Source organism: Bos mutus, chromosome 4 (assembly GCF_027580195.1).
Source record: "Bos mutus isolate GX-2022 chromosome 4, NWIPB_WYAK_1.1, whole genome shotgun sequence".
Classification (NCBI taxonomy): Eukaryota; Metazoa; Chordata; class Mammalia; order Artiodactyla; family Bovidae; genus Bos; species Bos mutus.
Window position 1 is genome coordinate 5095313 of NC_091620.1, and position 20644 is coordinate 5115956.

At 39.0% G+C, this 20644-nt stretch overlaps 1 protein-coding gene across 4 annotated transcripts in view; it reads right to left on the reverse strand.

Annotated features, from left to right (window-relative positions):
- The window catches only part of LMBR1 (limb development membrane protein 1), a 136631-nt gene that overhangs the window by 92213 nt on the left and 23774 nt on the right, over nucleotides 1–20644 (reverse strand). For 2 of the 4 annotated variants that reach the window (XM_070368990.1, XM_070368989.1), the window contains exons 3-4: nucleotides 18743–18782; nucleotides 16350–16489 (exon numbers count right to left, since the gene is read on the reverse strand). In XM_070368990.1, the coding sequence (XP_070225091.1) occupies nucleotides 16350–16489; nucleotides 18743–18782 (180 nt within the window). Of the gene's footprint in view, nucleotides 1–16349; nucleotides 16490–18742; nucleotides 18783–20644 lie in introns of those variants that run through there. The other 2 variants (XM_070368992.1, XM_070368991.1) reach the window with 2 other exon arrangements.

The window sequence follows — 20644 nt, forward strand, 5'->3', positions numbered from 1 at the left end:
AGGATGGTGACCAAAGGGACACACAAGACTTCCAGACAGACCTGGGTTCGAGCCCCTGCACTTTCACATGACAACCTTCTAAGTCACGGGATCGTCATCTACACGAGGCTGAGGATCATGTCTGTAGGTGATGCTGAGAAGTCAGTGAAATAATGCATGGACAACCAGCACGTCTGTCACAAAATAAGCACTTAATGACTTTTTGCCTTTAATAGCCATCACAACCCGAGGCTGCTGACACACGGTGCTGACTAGCTCCCGCACCGAGCTACCGGGCTCTGCGAGCGCCCGTGTTCACTTGATGAAAAAGCACGACGCATATAAAAGGCAAAAATATTGATCTGTAGCAAATGTGCTGAGTTATTATTGACACAGTGTGTATAATTTATTGACAGTTTATGACTTTATTGACATAAAGTGTACAATGTCATACAATTTGACAGTTACGTCCCTGTAACCAAGATAACAAATGCAACCGTCACTCCCAAGCCTCCTTACCATTTATAATCACTGCCTCCTGCACTCTCTACCCTACTCTATACTCCAGGAGTCAGACTCTGCACTTTATAAAAAAAGTATAATTTTTATAAAAAACTAAAATTTTCTATGCACGGTAAATGTAGCATATGCTGTTGTTTTTGTCTGGCTTTTGTCACCTGGCACGATTCTGTTGAGATTTTTTCAATGCTGCGGCACATCGGTAGCCTGCCCCTTTGTATCAGATTGGATTCAGTCAACCACACTTCATCCATGTCCCTGCAAACTGAGCTGTGGCTCTCACAACTCAAGTTGTAGTTTATACAACACAACTTTATACATAAACTTGAGTTTTATACACTCAAGTGCAAGTCATATGGACACAAGCTTTCATATCTTTTGGGTAAATACATGAGCATGTAATGCCTGACTCATAAAGTAGGTGTGTTTCTTAACATTTCAAGAAACTGCCAAAATGTTTTCCAAAGCAGGTATACAATTTCACATACCCCCCCACAGAGTTGAAGTCTCATCCACATTTTGACAAAAAAAGGGTCTTTTCAGCTTCAGTCGTTCTCACAGGTGCACACTGGGATCTCATCACCGCTTTAATTTGCATTGCCCCCATGAATAATAATGTCAAATCTTTTCATGAACTTATCTGCCATCCATTTACAACTTCTTTGCTAAATGTCTCTCCAAATGTGTTGCCCACTGTTTCATTGGGTTGTACTTAAGTGAGTTTGGCAGCTCTTTATACACTCTGATTACAAGTCTTTTATCAGGCATACGATTTCCAGATACCTTCACCCACTCTGTGAATTATCTTTTCATCCTTAACGCGATCTTTCAAAGAACAAGATTTCCTAATGTTGACAAAGTGCAATTTATCAATGTTTTCTTTACAGATCATGCTTTAGCTATCTTGCCTAAGAAATTACAGTCTAACCCAATGGCAAAGACTTTCTCCTATATTTCCCTTCTACAAGTGTTACAGTTTTACATTTAAGTCTATGATTCTTTTGAATTACTTTCTGCATGTGGTGTCAGATATGGACTGAAGTTCATTTTTAAACCTATGACTATTCAATTGCTCCAGTACCATTTATTGAAAACAGCCTCTTCCACCAAACTGCCTTTACATCTTTGCTAAAAAAAAATTTACAATATGTTTGGATGTGTTCCTGGACTCTGTATTCCATTACTTAGCCTATCTGTCCATCTCTGTGTTGATGCATGCAGCAGTGTCAGTTACTATGGCCTTAAACTTGGAGTCCTGCAGTCAGTCCTCCAATTTTGTTCTCTTTCAAAGGCGTTTTGGCCAGTCTAAGTCCTCTAAATTCCCATCTAAGTCTTAGGGCAGTTTTTCAATTTCCACCCCACCCCCCAAAAAAAACATGCTGGCACTCTGACTAAGATGGCGTTGAACCCATGGGTCAGTGGGGAGAACCGGCATACTAATGGCTTCCTTAACACTGCTGTCTTCTGGTCTGTGAACACAGCAGCACACCTCTCCAGGTACTTCAGCACGCGTTAATTCTCCTCAGCAGTGATGCCTCGCTTACAGTATTCAGGTCTCACGCATCCCTAACCACTTCACATTTTTTGTTCTACTGTATATAAATGGCTTTGGTTTTTAAATTGATTTCCAATTATTCATTGCTAGTGAAATGCAATGGTGTTTTATACATTGATCCTATATCCCTGCAACCTTGCAAGATTCACTGATTAGTTCTAATCGCTTTCTTAGAATAATTTCCATCAGAATTTCAATAGTCATGTCATCTGTTATTAGAGACAGTTTTACTTTTTCCTTTGCAATCTCATTTATTCTTTAAAAACCGCCAGAACAGAAGTAGTGAGAGGGGAAGCTCAGGTAAAAAGCATTCAGCCTTTCACTATTAAGTATGATGTTAGGGTTTTCACAGGCTCTTTATTAAGATGAGGGAATTCCCTTTCATGCCTAATGTGATGAGAGATTTTATCAGGAATGGACACTGAATTCTGCATATATTTGGTGACCATATGAATTTCCTGCTTTAGTATGCACATATGGTAAATTAAATTCACTGCTTTTGTCAAAAGTCATGATATATTATCCTTTTTATATATTGTTATATTTGCTAAAATTATGTTTAAAATTTATACATCTATGTTCATGAGGGATATTCACCTATAGTTTTCACATATGTCTATCTGGTTTTGCTTTGGCATCAGGGTAATGCTGTCCTCAGAGTTGGGAAGTATTATCTCATTTTCAAATTCCTTAAAAAGTCTGTGTAGAACTGGCATTATTTCTTCCTTCAATACTTGGGAGGACTACCAATGAAGTCTTCTAAGCCTAGAGTTTTGTTTGTAAGAATGTTTGAAACATCCCCACAATGCCTGAGAATGTTTCAGTAGTTTTCGCCTTTCAAGGAATTTTTCCATTTCTCTAAGTTGTTGAATTTGCTGACGTAAAGATATTCATAATACACACGAATTATGTTTTTAACAGCTGTAGAATCTGTAGTGATATCCTGATACTGATAACTGGTATCTGCTTTTCTAATCTGGCTAAATCTTTATCAACATTACTGACCTGCTCACTGATTTTCTCTATGCTTTCTGTTCTCTACTTTGTTCATTTCTCCTCCCATATTTTTTATTTCCCATCCCCTTACTTTGGGATTCATTTGCTCTCCTTTTCCTAGTTTCTTATGGTGGACACTGTACGAGACCTTTATTTCATTTTCTAAGAACAGGTATCCTTGTATTATAAATTTTGGAATGCTTCACTTTGATTTTCATTGAGTTCAAAGTACTTTCAAATTTCCCTTTTATTCTTTGAGTTACTGTGAAGGATGTTATTTAGTTACCAAATGTTGCTGTCACTGATTTCCCATTTAATTTTATTGTCCTTCAGTTCAGTTCAGTCGCTCAGTCGTGTCCAACTCTTTGCGACCCCATGAATCGCAGCACGCCAGGCCTCCCCGTGCATCACCAACTCCCAGAGTTCACTCAAACTCATGTCCATCGAGTCAGTGATACCATCCAGCCATCTCATCCTCTGTCGTCCCCTTTTCCTCCTGCCCCCAATCCCTCCCAGCATCATGGTCTTTTCCAATGAGTCAACTCTTCGCATGAAGTGGCCAAAGTACTGGAGTTTCAGCTGCAGCATCAGTCCTTCCAATGAACACCCAGGACTGATCTCCTTCAGAATGGACTGGTTGGATCTCCTTGCAGTCCAAGGGACTCTCAAGAGTCTTCTCCAACACCACAGTTCAAAAGCATCAATTCTTCAGTGCTCAACTTTCTTTATAGTCCAACTCTCACTCCATACATGACCACTGGGAAAACCATAGCCTTGACTAGACAGACCTTTGTTGGCAAAGTAATATCTCTGCTTTTGAATATGCTATCTAGGTTGGTCATAACTTTCCTTCCAAGGAGGAAGCGTCTTTTAATTTCATGGCTGCAATCACCATCTGCAGTGATTTTGGAGCTCAGAAAAATAAAGTCTGACACTGTTTGCCCATCTATTTCCCATGAAGTGATGGGACCAGATGCCATGATCTTAGTTTTCTGAATGTTGAGCTTTAAGCCAACTGTTTCACTCTCCACTTTCACTTTCACCAAGAGGCTTTTGAGTTCCTCTTCACTTTCTGCCATAAGGGTGGTGTCATCTGCATATCTGAGGTTACTGATATTTCTCCTGGCAATCTTGATTCCAGCTTGTGCTTCCTCCAGCCCAGTGTTTCTCATGATGTACTCTGCATAGAAGTTAAATAAGCAGGGTGACAATATACAGCCTTGACGTACTCCTTTTCCTAATTTGGAACCAGTCTGTTGTTCCATGTCCAGTTCTAACTGTTGCTTCCTGACCTGCATATAGGTTTCTCAAGAGGCAGGTCAGATGGTCTGGTATTCCCATCTCTTTCAGAATTTTCCACAGTTTATTGTGATCCACACAGTCAAAGGCTTTGGCATAGTCAATGAAGCAGAAATAGATGTTTTTCTGGAACTCTCTTGCTTTTTCCATGATCCAGCGGATGTTGGCAATTTGATCTCTGGTTCCTCTGCCTTTTCTAAACCAGTTTGAACATCCGGAAGTTCACGGTTCACGTATTGCTGAAGCCTGGCTTGGAGAATTTTGGGCATTGTTTTACCAGCGTGTGAGATGAGTGCAATTGTGCAGTAGTTTGAGCATTCTTTGGCATTGCCTTTCTTTGGGATTGGAATGAAAACTGACATTTTCCAGTTAGAGAGCATCTTTTATGACTTCAAGTATTAAAATGTGTTTAATGACACTGAATATGGCTTTCTTGGTTCACATTCCCAGAGTACTTGAAAAGAATGTATATTCCACGACTGTTGGGCAGCGTTTCATCAATACAACTTAGGCCAAGATAGCTAATTTTATTCAGGTCTTCTATATCCTTAATTTTTCCTGGCTACTTGTTCCATAAATTATTGAAAAAGGGATAGTACATATCTGAACATAATTGTAACTTTGACTATTAATCCTTTCTTAAGTTTTTGCTTCATGTGTTTAATAGTGGAAGTCACTCAGTTGTGTCTGACTCTTTGCAATCCCATGTACTGTAGCCCACCAGGCTCCTCTGTCCATGGAATTCTCCAGGCCAAAATACCAGAGTGGGTAGCCATTCCCTTCTCCAGGAGATCTTCCCAACCCAGGGATTGAACCCAGGTCTCCCACATTGCAGGCGAATTCTTTACCATCTGAGTCAACAGGGAAGCTATGTAGTAAATAGGCATTTTTTCAGTAGATAAGTTTATTACTATGTTCTTTTAATGAATGAACCCGTTCATTATTATGAAATGATCTTTATGCCTGTTAACGTTTTTACCTTTCTCTGATAATAATACACTAATTACTTCATCTTCCTTTTTGTTAGAATTAGTATAGTAAATCTTTTTTCTCCTATTGCCGTTAATCAGTGTGTGTGTGTTTACATTTAAAGCAGGTTCTTATAGGCAGCATATATTTGTGCTTTCTTTTTTATTCAATTTAATAATCTCTGTCTTCTAATCAGAATGTTTAGACCACTGATGTTTATTGCCATGATCAGGTTTAAGTATATCAATTTGCTCTTGGTTTTGTATTTGTTCCACTGTTTTGTCCTCCCTTTGCCTTCTTTTTCTGTGATCCTTTGGATTAAGTGTTGTTATGATACCATTCTATTTCTTCTGCTTGCTTATTGACTATACTTCTTCTTTGAGATACTTTAGGGTTCTTTGGGGTTTATCATATACACCTTTAAATCATCACAATCTGCCTGCAAGAGGTACAGCAACACTTGACACACAGCACTGAAGACGCTTACAGCCTACGTCCACTTCTTTCCTCCCGCCCTTGTGCTATTGGTGGCATGCGCTTTTACTTGCGCATTATAAAACTCACAATACATTGTTACTGTTTGTTATTTAAACAGCCAATTCTCTTTTCATAAGACTTATGTGATAAGTACTCTTTTGTATTTACCCGCAAATCAGCCGCCTCTAGCGCTCCTCATTCTGTTTCATAGGCCCAGGTTTCTGTCTTCTGCCACTCTGCCTCTGTTCGGAGGGCGCCCCTTATTTTTGGTACTGTAGGTCTGCAGTGATGGGCTTTCACCTTTTGTACATCTGAGACTGTCTTTATTTTGACTCTGTTTGGAAAAGCATCTTCACTGGATACACACCAGGCTGGCAGGGCTTTCTTCTCTCAGTGCCCCGGAGACGTTGCTGCTCTGTCATCTGTCTTGCATTTTTTCCCACAAGAGAGACGCTGTGATTCCCATCACTGTTCCTCTGTATTTTATATCTTTTTCTCTGATTTCTCCTTATCACTTGTTTTGACCAATCTGATGATGTATCTTGACAGGTCTCTTGTAACCGGGACAAGTTGAGCTTTTGAATAAGAGGGTTTGCAGTTTTTAATCTAATCTTGAAATTTTTCTGCCATTAGTTTTTCAAATATTTTTCTTAACCCTCTCTCCTTCAGGAACATCAATTATATCACTGATGCCCTGGTTTTCAGTCATTTTTTTTTCTGTTTCTTTTTTAGACAGTTTTCTATTGCTATGTCTTAGAATCCACTGATCTCTTCTGTAATATCTAATCTGCTTTTATCCTATCCACTACATTTCACGTCAGATATTACAGGTTTCATCTCTAGAAGTTTATTTGGTTGTTTTTTACATCTTTCATGTCTCAATACGTTCAGTCTTTCCTCCAGTTCTTGGAACAAATGAAACAGAGTTACAAGAAATGTTTCAGTGTTCTTATTTACTAATTTTGAATCTGTGTCAATTCCAAGTTCTGACTGACTTTTCTCTTCATTATGGGTTGTATTTTCCTGCTTTATACTCAGCTGTAGGCTCATGGGAGGCAGAGCAAATTCCCAAAGATATTCACGCCTTAATCCCTGGAGCTGTTACCCAGTATTATTAGTGAATATGCTACACGGTATATTTGTTTTTAGGGCTTCTGTAACAAAGTCCCACAAATGGGACAGCTTCAAACAATGAGAATTTATTCTCCCACCGTTGTGGAGGCTAGAGGTCCAAAATCAAGGTGTCAGGAGGACCACACTCCTTGCAGAGGTTCTAGGAAGACCCCTTCCTTGGAGGTAGCACACTCCTGGCCTCGTAGACGCATCACTCCAGCCTCAGCCTTTGTCTTCACATTCTGCCCATTGTGCAAGTCTCTGTTTTATCTTCTTGTAAGGACACTAGTTATTGGACTAGGGCCCACCCTAATTCATCGTGGCCTTAATTTACTAATTATATCAGCAAGGATATTATTTCCAAATAAGGTTATGTTCTGAGGTTCTAAGCAGATGTGAACTTGGGGGAAACACTTTCAACCCAATACTCATGGAGACAAGAATGTTGCAGATACAATTAAGGCTGTGGACTTCAATAAAGAGAGACAGGGAAACCATCTTGGATAGGCCAGGTGGGTACAACCTAACCAAAGGAGTGTTTAAAAGCAGAGAACGTTCTCTCAGAGGAGTCAGGAATGCAGCAGAAGGGTAAGTCAGGGAAGAACTTGACACAGCTTTGCTAGGGATGGAGGCGGGGGGCGCTGTCACATGGAAAGCCTGAGGAAAGAGGCAGGTGGCCTGCAGGGCAGAAGGCACCTGGCTACAGCTAGCAGGGAAGTGGGGCCGCAGGCCACAACTAAAGAACCAAACTCCACGACTTGAATGAATCTGGAAGCAAATTCTTCCCCAGAGCCTCCAATAAATATACTATCTGGGAAAACCTTCACTTCAGCTCATGAGATTCTAAGGGCTCATGAGACCATGAGGGCCCTTTTTGGTCTGCCAAAAAGAGAACATCTGTTTCACACGATTTTCTTAAGGGCCATGTTTAAGCTGAGAATATGATAGCCCATTAATTCTATCCATCTCAGTAAAACAAAATGCTTAGCTGAGCTTCTGACCAGTTTGGAAAACACTAAAACAGAACACCTTAGTACATCCGAGCCTAAAGATACCAATATGTCTTTCAAATACAGAAAGTCTTTAACAAACCGGACTTCAGTAAAATGCTGAACAGACTCTGTGCACTTAGCGCACAAGAGAGTCACACAACTCATGGTTTAAGGCCTTCCCAGGCCTGGCAGCAGATGTCTAAGTGAGGGGCACTTTATGTCTGACCAGCCTGGGATCGCACCTACCAGCTTATACAAGACCTAGAAAAGGGACTCGCACTCTGCCGTCCTAGTTCATGTATAAATTGGGCTAAAACATAACTCACAGAGCACTCATGAACAACAGAAGAGAAATAACATACCAAAATGCTAAATTATCATCAGTGCCTCTCCTGCCCTGTCTCAACATAATGCAAATGGTCCAAAATCCTGAAAATTCCAAAGCACATCAGCAATTAGGCCAGACAGGTGGCGCCAGTGGTAAAAAAACAACAACAACAAAAAAACAAAACCATCTGCCAATGCAGGAGACATAAGAGATGCAAGTTCAATCCCTGGGTGGGGAAGATCCCCTGGAGGAAGGCAGGCAACCCACTCCAGTATTCTTGCTTGGAGAATCCCATGGACAGGGGAGTCTGGTGGGCCACAGTCCATGGGGTCGCAGCTCTCGATCCTTTCCTTAAAGAACAATTCTCATTAATTACACCAAAAAAAGCTTACACAACAATACTCTGTATTTTAATATGGCATTAAAAGTACATGAAAACAACAATGACAAAAAACAGGCTCAGAAAATAAACTGCAAAGAAATATACCAAATTATTAACAATGTGAACACAGTAGAATTATGGATGATTTTTTTTCTTCCCACTGGCCTACACGTTCTAAGCCTTCTATAAGGGGCATATAAAGACCCTTAAAAATCATATTTAAATTCCTTTGTGAAACTCAAAATCCTCCACACCACTGTATCAAATAACTTCCCCACAAAATGCCTAAGAAGGGCAGAGAGCAGCAAAGCTTAATTGAGATGCAGATGCTAGCTGGGTCCCCAGTCAGTCACAGATCTCAGTCTACTTACTTTCTAGCCTCGCTAAGCACAATTCACATTCTACCCTCTGCAAAATCACAAATTATGGAGTGGCAGCAGCTTCAGAGGGTGCACTGAAATAGTTTCAACCATGAGTATAAACCTTGAATGCTTCACTATACTTTTATAATCAGGGGGAAATTTTTATTTAGGCTTTGTAATTTGAAACAATTATCATCCATGTTATAAAGGAGACATCATTATTGCTGATTTCTAAATATACAAAGTATATATATATACTTCTAGAATTTATCCTTCTGATCATTATGTGTCCCTTTCATGTAGTGAAAAACACAAATTCAAATTCTTCTCTAGAAATCAAAAGTTGAAAAATTTAAGTCTGCCTTTGGCTAAAGATCACAAATCCGGAAAAATATCTATTCTAACTAACCAACACACTTAAAACGAAGATAGTCATGAAAATCTAAATAAAGAAATCTTTATCAATAAGTGAAGAAAACAGGATGATCACAAAGATTCTGAATAACAATTCATTTAAGTTTGTAATGAAACTGGTGTCTTCTTTTATGTACTGAACTTTATATATTACTATAACACATATAATTTAATTTTTTTAATTTTCCCCCACTTCCCTCTTTCCAGGAAAGTCAACATTACTGCTGATGGTTCTACCAACCACAACTGCAAAAAGAGATATAACCACCACCACATTTATTTTTTTAAGAAAAATTCAGTTAACACAAAGAATTTGAAAGTTGATGGTAATATTCTAGGTAACAGTATAATCACCTATGTAAATAACCAGCTTTTTAAAAAATCTAAATAATTAAATGCAAAAAATTAAATTTATTAACCAGAATAAATGTGAAACCTTCAGACTCAGCTCATGCTAATTTAATTATCGAATCTGCACATATAAGAAAGTTAAAGTTACTATGAGAACATTTAATTAGAAAAATAATAAAGCTACTATACACTAAGTTGTCATTTTATTTTTGAAAACTGTAAAACTTAACATGGGGTCGCAAAGAGTCGGACACGACTGAGTGACTGAACCGAACTGAACTGAAAACTTACCAAGTTTTCAGCATTCTGCAAACATATATCAGACACACATAAGCATCTCTTAAGAATACGGTATAATTTTGATAAAATGTTCTTAAATTAAAAATTAGGGCTAATACACATAACATACTACTACCACCACCTTTATTGTATTATATATTATTACTTACCAATTTGTAAAAGAAAAAATGTTAGCTAAATTTCTCTACTTCAGAAAACTAAAATCATATGCTCCAACACAGTAGAACCCTAAAAATTCAGAAAACTTGCAGTTTATCTAAATCAGTTGCAATGACAACTGTTTTGAAAGACATTCAATGTCTATCCCCCAAAGAGGTATCTAAACAAACAAAAGCTATTTAACAATTCCAGAATACTTAGTTCAAAACTCAACCCAGCCAAACTGAACTTCCAGATCACCAATGGATACATTACCCTCTAGCTCCATCTGCTGGAGTCACAAAATATTTCAATACAAAATACAACACTATGAAGCAAAAAAAACTATCACTTTTTATCACACAGACAAAAAACTTCATTCATTTAAATTAGAAAATTAATTCAAGTTCAGCCATATTCAATAATTTCCAAAGCGGTAAAACTAAGTTAAAACCATATTTCACTGGAATTGAAGATCTAATCCAACTGCCAAAAAGTGACATACAATAAAAAAAATTCCAAGAAAGCATAAGCTTTAAAGGAAAGACTACAAGTTTGCTCTTGAATAGTGAGTGTTGTGAGAACCTCACAAGTATAGCTTTTGCTTCTGTACTTGGAAAACAAAACAAAAAGAACAAATTTAGCAACAAGCTGTGAAACATTTTAACTCTGTTTTTAAAATTAAAAAAGCAAGACACATCTACTGTAGAAATACTATAAATGCAAACACCAAAACAAAATTTTTTATAAAACATAAATTTTCTATATTATATAATCCTACCACTCAAAGAAAAACTTTTTTTCAACATCTTTCTATATAAACACATATTCATCTGCATCATCATCTATAATGGTAAAAAAAGCACTCCACTGTCTGGATCTACCAAAATTTAAGCAAATCTCCTACTTAGATTGCTTTTTATTTTCACCATTATAAATAATAAATATCAAGTAACTATACAACTAGAATAATGCACATTATAATAAATGACTGAATTATTGAAACCAATTAACTAGAAATTGTTAGTAATATTTAAAGATGATACCTTAAAATTTAGTAAGAACTGACTTTTGATTTAATGTTTATACATAAGTAAACATGATACCTATTTTTCCTTTTTAAATTTAATTGATTATAATCTAAAAGTTTGAATTTTTTGACCTTCTGAGGGTCTTGAAAATGTATAAAACAAAGATGGATTTGGGGCTGTCCTTGCATCATGGCCAAAATATCACACTGGCTCTTCTTGCTGACAAATCAAAATATGGCACACACACCTTGCAAAGTCAAGCCAGATTCATTGTCGTTATCTTTCAACAGGCTGAATCTTCAAATGGTCAATCATATTACAAATGTGTATCTCTGTCTGGTCATAAGTGAGCATAGATAGCTTAGCTGAGAGAAAATACCCCAAAAACTGAAGAATTATTTCCTTATTTAACTTAAGGTTATAACTTGATTCTATCCAAAGGTATATGAAAGTTTCATTTTCATTTTAAATCCACATGCATGAAAGTATCAGTTTGAAGTGGATAAGTCAGTGGCACTTAGTGTGTTTACAACGCTGGGCAACGACCTTCCTCCAGTCCCAAAGCACTCTCCTCACTCAAGAAGGGAGAGCCACTAAGCAGCTGGGTGGTGGTTCATCTGGAGAATTCCGTGCTTCTCCACTTACTAATAGTGAAGATACAGAAAGTGAATACAATGGACACTTTCTTTTATTTTTATTCTTTCACTATTTTAATTGTAATAATAAATTAGAATTAAAAATAATACAATTGTAGCTACCATTTTAACTTGTCTTCTCGGTTCCTTCTGTACCATCCTATAATAAACTACAGTCACTGGCATGTCATGGCCCACACCAAGGGAACAATGAACCCATCTCTCTCAGCACCCAGCTGACAGTGACAGAGAGCCCCAGCTAAAACCATCAGTGAGCAGAAGACTATCAACCTGACCCACTCCAGCTCCAATACCATTTCTATATTATGTTTTCGAAGAAAATGTTTTAATAATTTTCTCATTGTAGACACAGCTACATCTTACTGAAAGATAGCAATTTAGAACTAAGTTTAATGTTCTATTTATTCATGTCACTGAATTTTGGCCCAGAACCCTGTAATTGCAAGGTAATACAGTTAACATGAAACATTTCAAACACATGTCCAAGATCCAACCCTGTATTCAAGCTAAACTGAGTACATTTAGATATCAAAGCACTGACAACACGTATTTTAGCCTCTAATCCTCATGTGATTTACACATTAAAGGCACAATCATTCCATACTGATAATTATTCAGAATAAGCCATTAAATTTATTTTCAAATTAAGTCCACTCTATCAAAGTATTCCTAATAATACAATTAATAACTGTTACTCATCCAATCAATGAATCTTTACTTGTCCCTGTGCAAGAACCAGGACACGTGCCTCATGGGAGATTAAGAGAATTTAAGACATGTTCCCAGGCCTCAAAGAATTTAGCATAAATTTATAAAACATTTAACAAAAAAGACAAAAAATAATTCAAGAAAACCCCATAAATGTCACAAGACAGCAAATGTTAGCACATGAACACGGACACCATCACTGCCCTGGGTAAGAGAAATCATCAGACATTCCGGGACTACTGACTCTGACTCTGAAATGACACTACCCCCAGGGGACCCAAAACGTCACCCAGGTCAGAGCAGGGGCCTGTGGAGGTCAGGGGGTCAAGGGAGTTTAGCTCAGGCTGCACACGTCTCAGTGGGTCCCTGAACCTGTGCTGCAGTTCTTTCCCCAGGTCTGAAATGCCTAACCGGAATGGACGTGCTCAAATGCAGGCAGAATCCCCACACAGTTCCGTGACCTGCAGAATAAGAGCTATCACAGTGAGAAAGGCCAAGCGGAAGCCACTAGAACCACCTCTAACGTGGAAACCATAACCCACAAGAAATCCCACATTCCTGAAGGTAAGGTGGGGAATGAGAGGGGGCTGACTCTCACATCCCCAAGAGGGACCTTGGAGAATGACTGTAGGTTCTTAGCAGCTTAACCAGAGAGCGACTGTCAACCAGGGGGTGCTACGGTGACGCTGCTGCAGCAGACACGGCTTCACTGCAAGGGCAAATGAACACATGTCCTGGTACCTGGTATGCCACCAATGTGACAAAAGCTTTTTTCCTCCATCCCTGGCCATGAGGCCTGCACTGGCAGGCGGGTTTTTCACCACTGGGGCCACCTGGGAAAGCCCACCCATGAGGCCCGCAGGAAGCAGTCTGCTTTCGGCTGGTAAAGCAGACAACTCATCTTCACTGTCCTGACTTCGGGGCCCAGGTCCTCTCGGCCCTATGTCACAGCTGAGTTTGAGGGATCTCCATCACCATTCCCTCCCAGGGGACTGCACCCTGCTCCACTACACAGATGACAGTACGCTAGTCAGACCCAGTGAGCAAGCAGCAGCGACGACTCTAGAAAGCATACGCCTAGTGTAAAATACCCAATAGACTGAGGTATCAAAACTCTTCTTGTCAAGAACAGGACGAGCATGTCAAAGGCCAACCGGGAAGGAAACATTTGCAATTAACCTGACAGTTAATACTTAAAAACTTACAAAAATGGACACAAGAAATACAGGGGGAAATTTACTAAAAAACAAATACAAATGACCGAAAAATGTGCTTTGTAAATGCCCACCCTCACTAGTAATTAAAGAAATGTAAATTTAAAAGGGGAAATTTCTCATCTATTCAATTCCATTAGGTTCCATCTCATTATCTACTCAGTTACGTGTCCACATGCACACACACAATACTCAAGGGTTTAGGTGACAGCAACTCTCTGAATTGTGAGACTGTAATACAAATTTTCTTCACTATAAATTTTGCTTTCCAAATTTTCTACAGCAAGTATGTATTTCTTTAAACACAAACACAAAGGGGTAAGAAAAGATGTAGTTATTTGTATAAACTCCAAATGGGTTAAACAGTTACATGCAAACAAAACCACTTTTTTAAAGAACAAGAAAAAAAGGAGTATTTGTCACATCTCATGAAGGGAGATCATCTTCTAAATACAAAAACAATTACAGAAACCAAAGGAAGAAAAAGACTGGACACATAAAAAGCAAAAATCCTGCAACCAAAAACGCAAAATTAAAAACATAACCAGAAAAACATATTTACAAAAATCTGATAAACAGCTGATGCATTTCACACATAAAGAGATAACATAATTCAATATGGAAAAAGGTGGGCAAAAGACAATGAAACACATAGAAAGATGTGTGTGTCAGATCTTTGTATATATTTCACAAATTAAAATGCCCTACCTCACTAAACATTTCCAGAAAATCACAGAGCCAAGACTGAAATTCAGATCTATTTTGCTTCAAAGCAATATACCACACTGCCAAAATAAGTCATTATTTTTTTAACCACATTAATTTTTAAATCAGTTTTCACTCCAATCCCAAAGAAGGGCAATGCCAAAGAATGCTGAGAGCTACCATACAACTGTGTTCATTTCACATGCTAGCAAGGTAATGTTCAAAATCCTTCAAGCTAGGCTTCAGCAGTACATGAAAAGAGAACTTCCTGATATACAAGCTGGATTTAGAAAAGGCAGAAGAACCAGAGATCTTAATGGCCAACATCCACTGGATCACAGAGAAAGCAAGGAAATTCCAGGAAAACATCTACTTCTGCTTCATTGACTATGCTAAAGCCTTTGACTGTGTGGATCACAACAAAATGGGAAAATCCTAAAAGAGATGGGAGTACCAGACTACCTACTTACCTCCTGAGAAACCTATATGCAGGTTAAGAGGCAAGAGTTAGAGCCAGATATGAAACAACGGACTGGTTCAAAATTGGGAAAGGAGTACATCAAGGTTGTATGTTGTCACCGTGCTTATTTTACTTCTATGCAGAAAACATCATGCAAAATGCTGGTCTGGATGAAACACAAGCTGAAATCAAGATTGCCAGGAGAATAAACAATAACCTCAGATATGCAGATGATACCACTCTTATGGAAGAAAGCCAAGAGGAACAAAGAGCCTTTTGATGAAGGTAAAAGAGAGGAGTGAAAAAGCTGGCTTAAAATTCAACATTCAGAAAACGAAGATCATGGCATCTGGTCCCATCACTTTGTGGCAAATAGAAGGGGAAAAAGTGGAAACAGTGAGAGATTTTATTTTCTTGGGCTACAGAATCACGGTGGACGGTGACTGCAGCTCCATGGCAGGAAAGCTATGACCAACCTAGACAGCATATTAAAGCGCAGAGACATCACTCTGCTGACAAAGGTCCACATAGTCAAAGCAGTTTTCCCAGTCATCATGTATGGATGTGAGAGCTGGACCATAGAAGGCTGAGCGCCGAAGAATCGATGCTTCTGAACTGTGGTGCTGGAGAAGACTCTTGTGAGTCGCTTGGACAGCAAGGAGAGCAAACCAGTCAATCCTAAAGGAGATCAGCCCTGAATATTCACAGGGAGGACTGAGGCTGAAGCTGAAACTCCAACACTTTGGTCACCTGATGAGAAGAGCTCACTCACTGGAAAAGACCCTGATGCTGGGAAAAATTGAAGGCAGGAGATGGGGGTGACAAAGGAAGAAATGGTTGGATGGCATCATCAACTCAGTTGACGTGAGTATGAGCAAACTCCGGGAGATAGTGGAAGACAGAAGAGACTGGTGTGCTGCAGCCCATGGGGCCACAAAGAGTAAGACAAGACTTACCAACTGAACCACAACAACAACAAATTCTGAAGTCTGTCCTTGACAAAACAGTTTCTCCCCCTTCTATCACACATTCTGAAATGACTACAGAAATGAACAGCAAAGAAATAAAATAAACTATGGTAAGCTTTTTTTTTTTTAAGGTCTGAAATGGAGGTTGAATTCTGACATATCCAGATAAATCAAAATTCTCTTGCTAAATAATTAAATGAAAATGTATTTATCAAAATCACAGTATAAATGCTGTTTCTTGTAGAAAAGCTTTTCACAACTAAGAATCAGACTAGTAAGTAAAATCTGATTTTCTGATTTTATGAAGGACTCAAATAGTTTACTGAAGGAAGATCCACATTTTTATGGAAAATAAGAAAGGGAAAAATTTTAAATATAGTACAGTATAAAATGAAAACACTAATTGTGATTATATTAAGACATATATACTAACCATGAATCAGGGAGCCATTCAGCCACTGAATATAGTAGTTTTGGGGAAAAGAAAGCAGGATTTCGTTGCTGATTATCGAGAAGGGTAGAAGCAAGACTGCTCCAGCCGACACTGCCAGAGTGAAGGTGCTCAGGAACAGCCTGGAAGGAAGGGGAGAGCCAGCGTCAGCAGAGGCCGGGCCGGCGGGGCCGCAGAAGGCGCGCAGGGGCAGGGCCCAGCTCTGCAGCACTTACATCCCAACAGAGCCAACACGCATCTCGGTGAGTATACGCAGTTGGAAGACAAACGATATACATATGGTCCCAGAAGTTAAACTAGACCAACTCTAAAACTCACCTGTGAAAAGACCCTTAAGTCTACCAAGTGGGCCTAAAGCAGACAGAGACTGGAGACAGCGTACATTTCACACATTTATGAAGAATAAATTGTAGTCTCATTCCTCTTTTAAATTTAAGTATTTATTTCACAATTGCATTTAATTAACAACGCTGGCAATATATGCTAAGAGCAATGCAACAGCTGTTTCAGGTGAAAAAAATACTTGTGAAAACAGTATGAAAAACGACTTAAGCTAAAATGGTTATTTCTGGAATAAAAACTTACAAAGCCATTGGTCTACTATCTCTTAAAATAGGTAAAGGTTAAATAAACTATATAATAACTTGTAGGGAACTATTAAACAATATTTAAAAGATGATTTTGTCATTTTTTAAAATAGGATAGCTCAAAATGTGTAATATGGAAAATGTCTAAAATAAAGTTGAAAAGCACAGACAATAAATATAAACCACGCTCTCTCCCATCCCTCTCCCCCAACATGTACATTTTCACACAGGAAAAGAGGTACATTAAAAAAATCTAGCATAATATATAACAAGTCCTAGGAGAGGGTCCATAAGGGGCTTTCACTTTCTCAGTTATACACGTCCAAAATGCTTAAAATTTTAATATCTAATTTTTAAAGTTTTTTGAAGACTAAAATGACACAGGAAAATGGAACCTCCCTCACTAAAATTAGAGATGAAATTTTAATTTAATATCCATTCCATTAAATTTAATGTAGAAAGAATGTGAAAATACATGTAAGAAAAAAAAAATCATACTAAATGCTCAAAACACATCTAACAGAGTAACTTTGAGGCCAGTGCCATCTTGTGGCAACCAAGAGAAGTGTTTTCCTACTTAAAAGCCAAAGATAACCTCCCCTGTTTAGCAAATGACTGATAAACTTTTTAATGTAGACATATGATACATGTCAAAAATACAATTCAACTCAAGCACAGGAGTAGGCTTACCAAGCGGTTGTGCTGGATGCACAGCCTGTTTGCTGGGAGAAGTGGGGCCCCATCTCCATCCCAGCTGCACTGCCAGCTCAGTCACCTACCCCCAGGTGACCTCCCGCGACCTCCTCTCTGTCCTCCGCCTGTGACGGCCACCTCTGCTCCCTCCTTCGCACCCACAGGCCCCGCCCCCTGGTCCTGCACAAGACTGCCAAGCCATCCTCCCGAGCCCCCCTGGCCACAACAGGGCCCACACACTGTCAGGCTCACCCACCCTCCTCACAGGGAGCAGGTTCTCAGCCTCCATGTGTCTGGGCAGTCGGCCCTCTCCCTTGGGGCCCCTCTGCGTCCCGTGCCCCATGAAGCCTTCCCAGCCCCTCTACCTCCTGACCCTCAGCACACTGGCCAGCAGCCCAGCTGTAGAGGCCCACCGTGGCTCCCAAGTGTAAAGCTAGGAAGTGTACATGACCAAGGAGCAAGTGTATGAGGACACACAAATGGTTTTGAAATCAAAAGTTACCCAGAAATCCTGAATATATAGTCACCATAAATATAACAGTGGACCTTACATCAAAAACCTTCTAGAAGGTATTGTGACTGGCTTTAGAGATACAAAACAGGGTCATACCATCTGCTGCCCTTGAATGGCTAGGAGAACTATCCATAAAACGCTGATGCCGCACCGCTAAATGCCAACAAGGGGGCCTCAAAGTAGGGCCCGGGGTCAAGCCAGAAAATGCAGACATGGTGACTGCTTATACACCTGCAGAAAAGTGTTCCTCAGAACTGAAGGCAGTTCTAGAAACATTGCCTTCTGAAATGGAGCAGACTGACGACAAAGCCAACAGGACTTCCTGGTGCGGGCTGAGAGAGGCTAAGGGATGACCAAGACCTTCTGTTGGCTCCTTAAGCAGCAAATTTCAACAAATAATCAGTCCACAAGTATCCATGTGTTTGCTTACATGTACTTTCTTAAAAAGGCTGCTGTAATACTTTAAAGTTGTTGTAATACTTTAGGTGAATTTTTTCCATATTTCTGCCCAAAGGGCAGTATTAATGAAAATTCATGACTCTAGAATTAGAAACACGAGAACTGAACATTAAAATACATACGAAATCCTGTTGACTATGGCATCTTCATCTTCTTGTTCATCTGCAAAAATGTTCAAGGCATTAATATTTTTATCTTCCAAGAAAATGCTTCATTAATTTAAAAAAACATAAAATATAAACCTGAAGAAGCAATTTTCCAACTCTAAATCTCACTAAATCAGATAGGATAGAATATGGTTAAAGAACAACAAGAGTCTTTTGACTGATCAATCCTGATTAACAAAACTCCCATATATAAATCAACATCTTCCAAATCTTTAGTGCTCAGGGAAATAAAACTCAGTATAACCTTGGAACCACATTCAAGTTGACTGTTATACGAAGTCAGTGAAATTGCTAATGAATGAAATTTTCTGGTTGATAATGTGTGTTAGTAGCTCGGCTGTGTCCAATTCTTTGTGATTTTGTGGACTGCGGCCACCAGGCTCCTCTGTCCATGGGATTCTCCAAGCAAGACCACTGGAGTGGGTTGCCATTCCCTGCTCCAGGGCATCTTCCTGACCCAGGGATCAAACCCGGGTCTCCTGCATTGCAGGCAAATTCTTTACCATCTGAGGTACCAGGGAAGCCCCTGGTTGATAATAGCCAAAAAAAAAATTTATTATAAAATTAAAATTCAGAATCTTAGAACACACACACTTTTCTGTCATTTCAGCCTATTGTTAGTAATGGTAAGAATGAGGATTTTACCCCAAACCACCCTGTACACCACTGCCTTGACACCGCATCATTCTGTTCCAGTTACAGACAGAAATACACGCGCTTTGTGTCTCTTTCAAGGAGCAGATGGCCCTTGCTCGGGTGCTTCCTCGCCCTACCCTCTCCCTCTCTCGTGGCGGTTGGCCATCTTTTTAGTCCTCCCACATAATCTTACCAGCTAAGGAGACTATGATCCAATTACAAAAATATTACACAACACCCCAGCCCTTCTTTCTCCTCAACACCTCACTGGGGGTGTCCTCAAAGGCTCTCTGTGTGGGGCTCTGGAATTCTGAGTAGCCACCTGCTTCAGTGACAGTGGCATATTTGGGCCATTCTCTTAGTCCAAACTCTTAATTACTGGCTGCCCAAAATACTTCTATAACCAGAGAGACCACAAAGTACCATTGTCACAATTAATTTTTATATTGTTGTACCTACATTTAATCAACCACAAAATCTTGAAGAGTGTTTTAATAGCTTCACATCCATTTCAGTTCTGTTGCCAACACTCTACCAACCAGGTCCAGGGTCTTCTTTACTCTTCTGTGATTACTCTAAAACACGTCTAATAGATCTCCTGTTTTCCTGCTTATCATCCCCTAATTTCCTCTAAAACAATGCATGGTTCATTCCTTCTCTCTCTCTCCCTTGTTCAATGTACATAATCTATGAAGCTTGATGCCAAGACATCTTTTAAAGGAGCTAAGACACTGTCTTGGATCCCAGTTCTTCAAAATTTTGAGAGATTAAGGAATCCAAAGAGTATTTCAGTGCAGTCACAAAGCCAAGCAGTGCACTACAGCAAGCACTATTTCCTGATTTCTTTAAAAATTCTTAAAGTTTAATATGATAACATAAGGAATCTTTAATATATGAAATCTTTAAATATTCACATGGCACCTACGATTAGCCTAGCATCACAAGTGGAAATCTTGTGATTTCAAAGAAGTAGCTCAAATTTAACAGAAGTCAGTAAAGTAACTAGTTATTTTATTAAAAAAACAATGGTTAGTTACTTACAAAACTCTGGCATAAAAATCTGTATTCATTTTAAAAAAAGATATAATGGTCCCCCAGTGAGATAAGGATACATATGAAAAAATAAAAGAATAACATAATACATAATTGAATGTTAAATGGTATTATGCATGTGTGCTAAGTCGCATCAGTCACATTGGACTCTTTGCGACCCTGTAGACT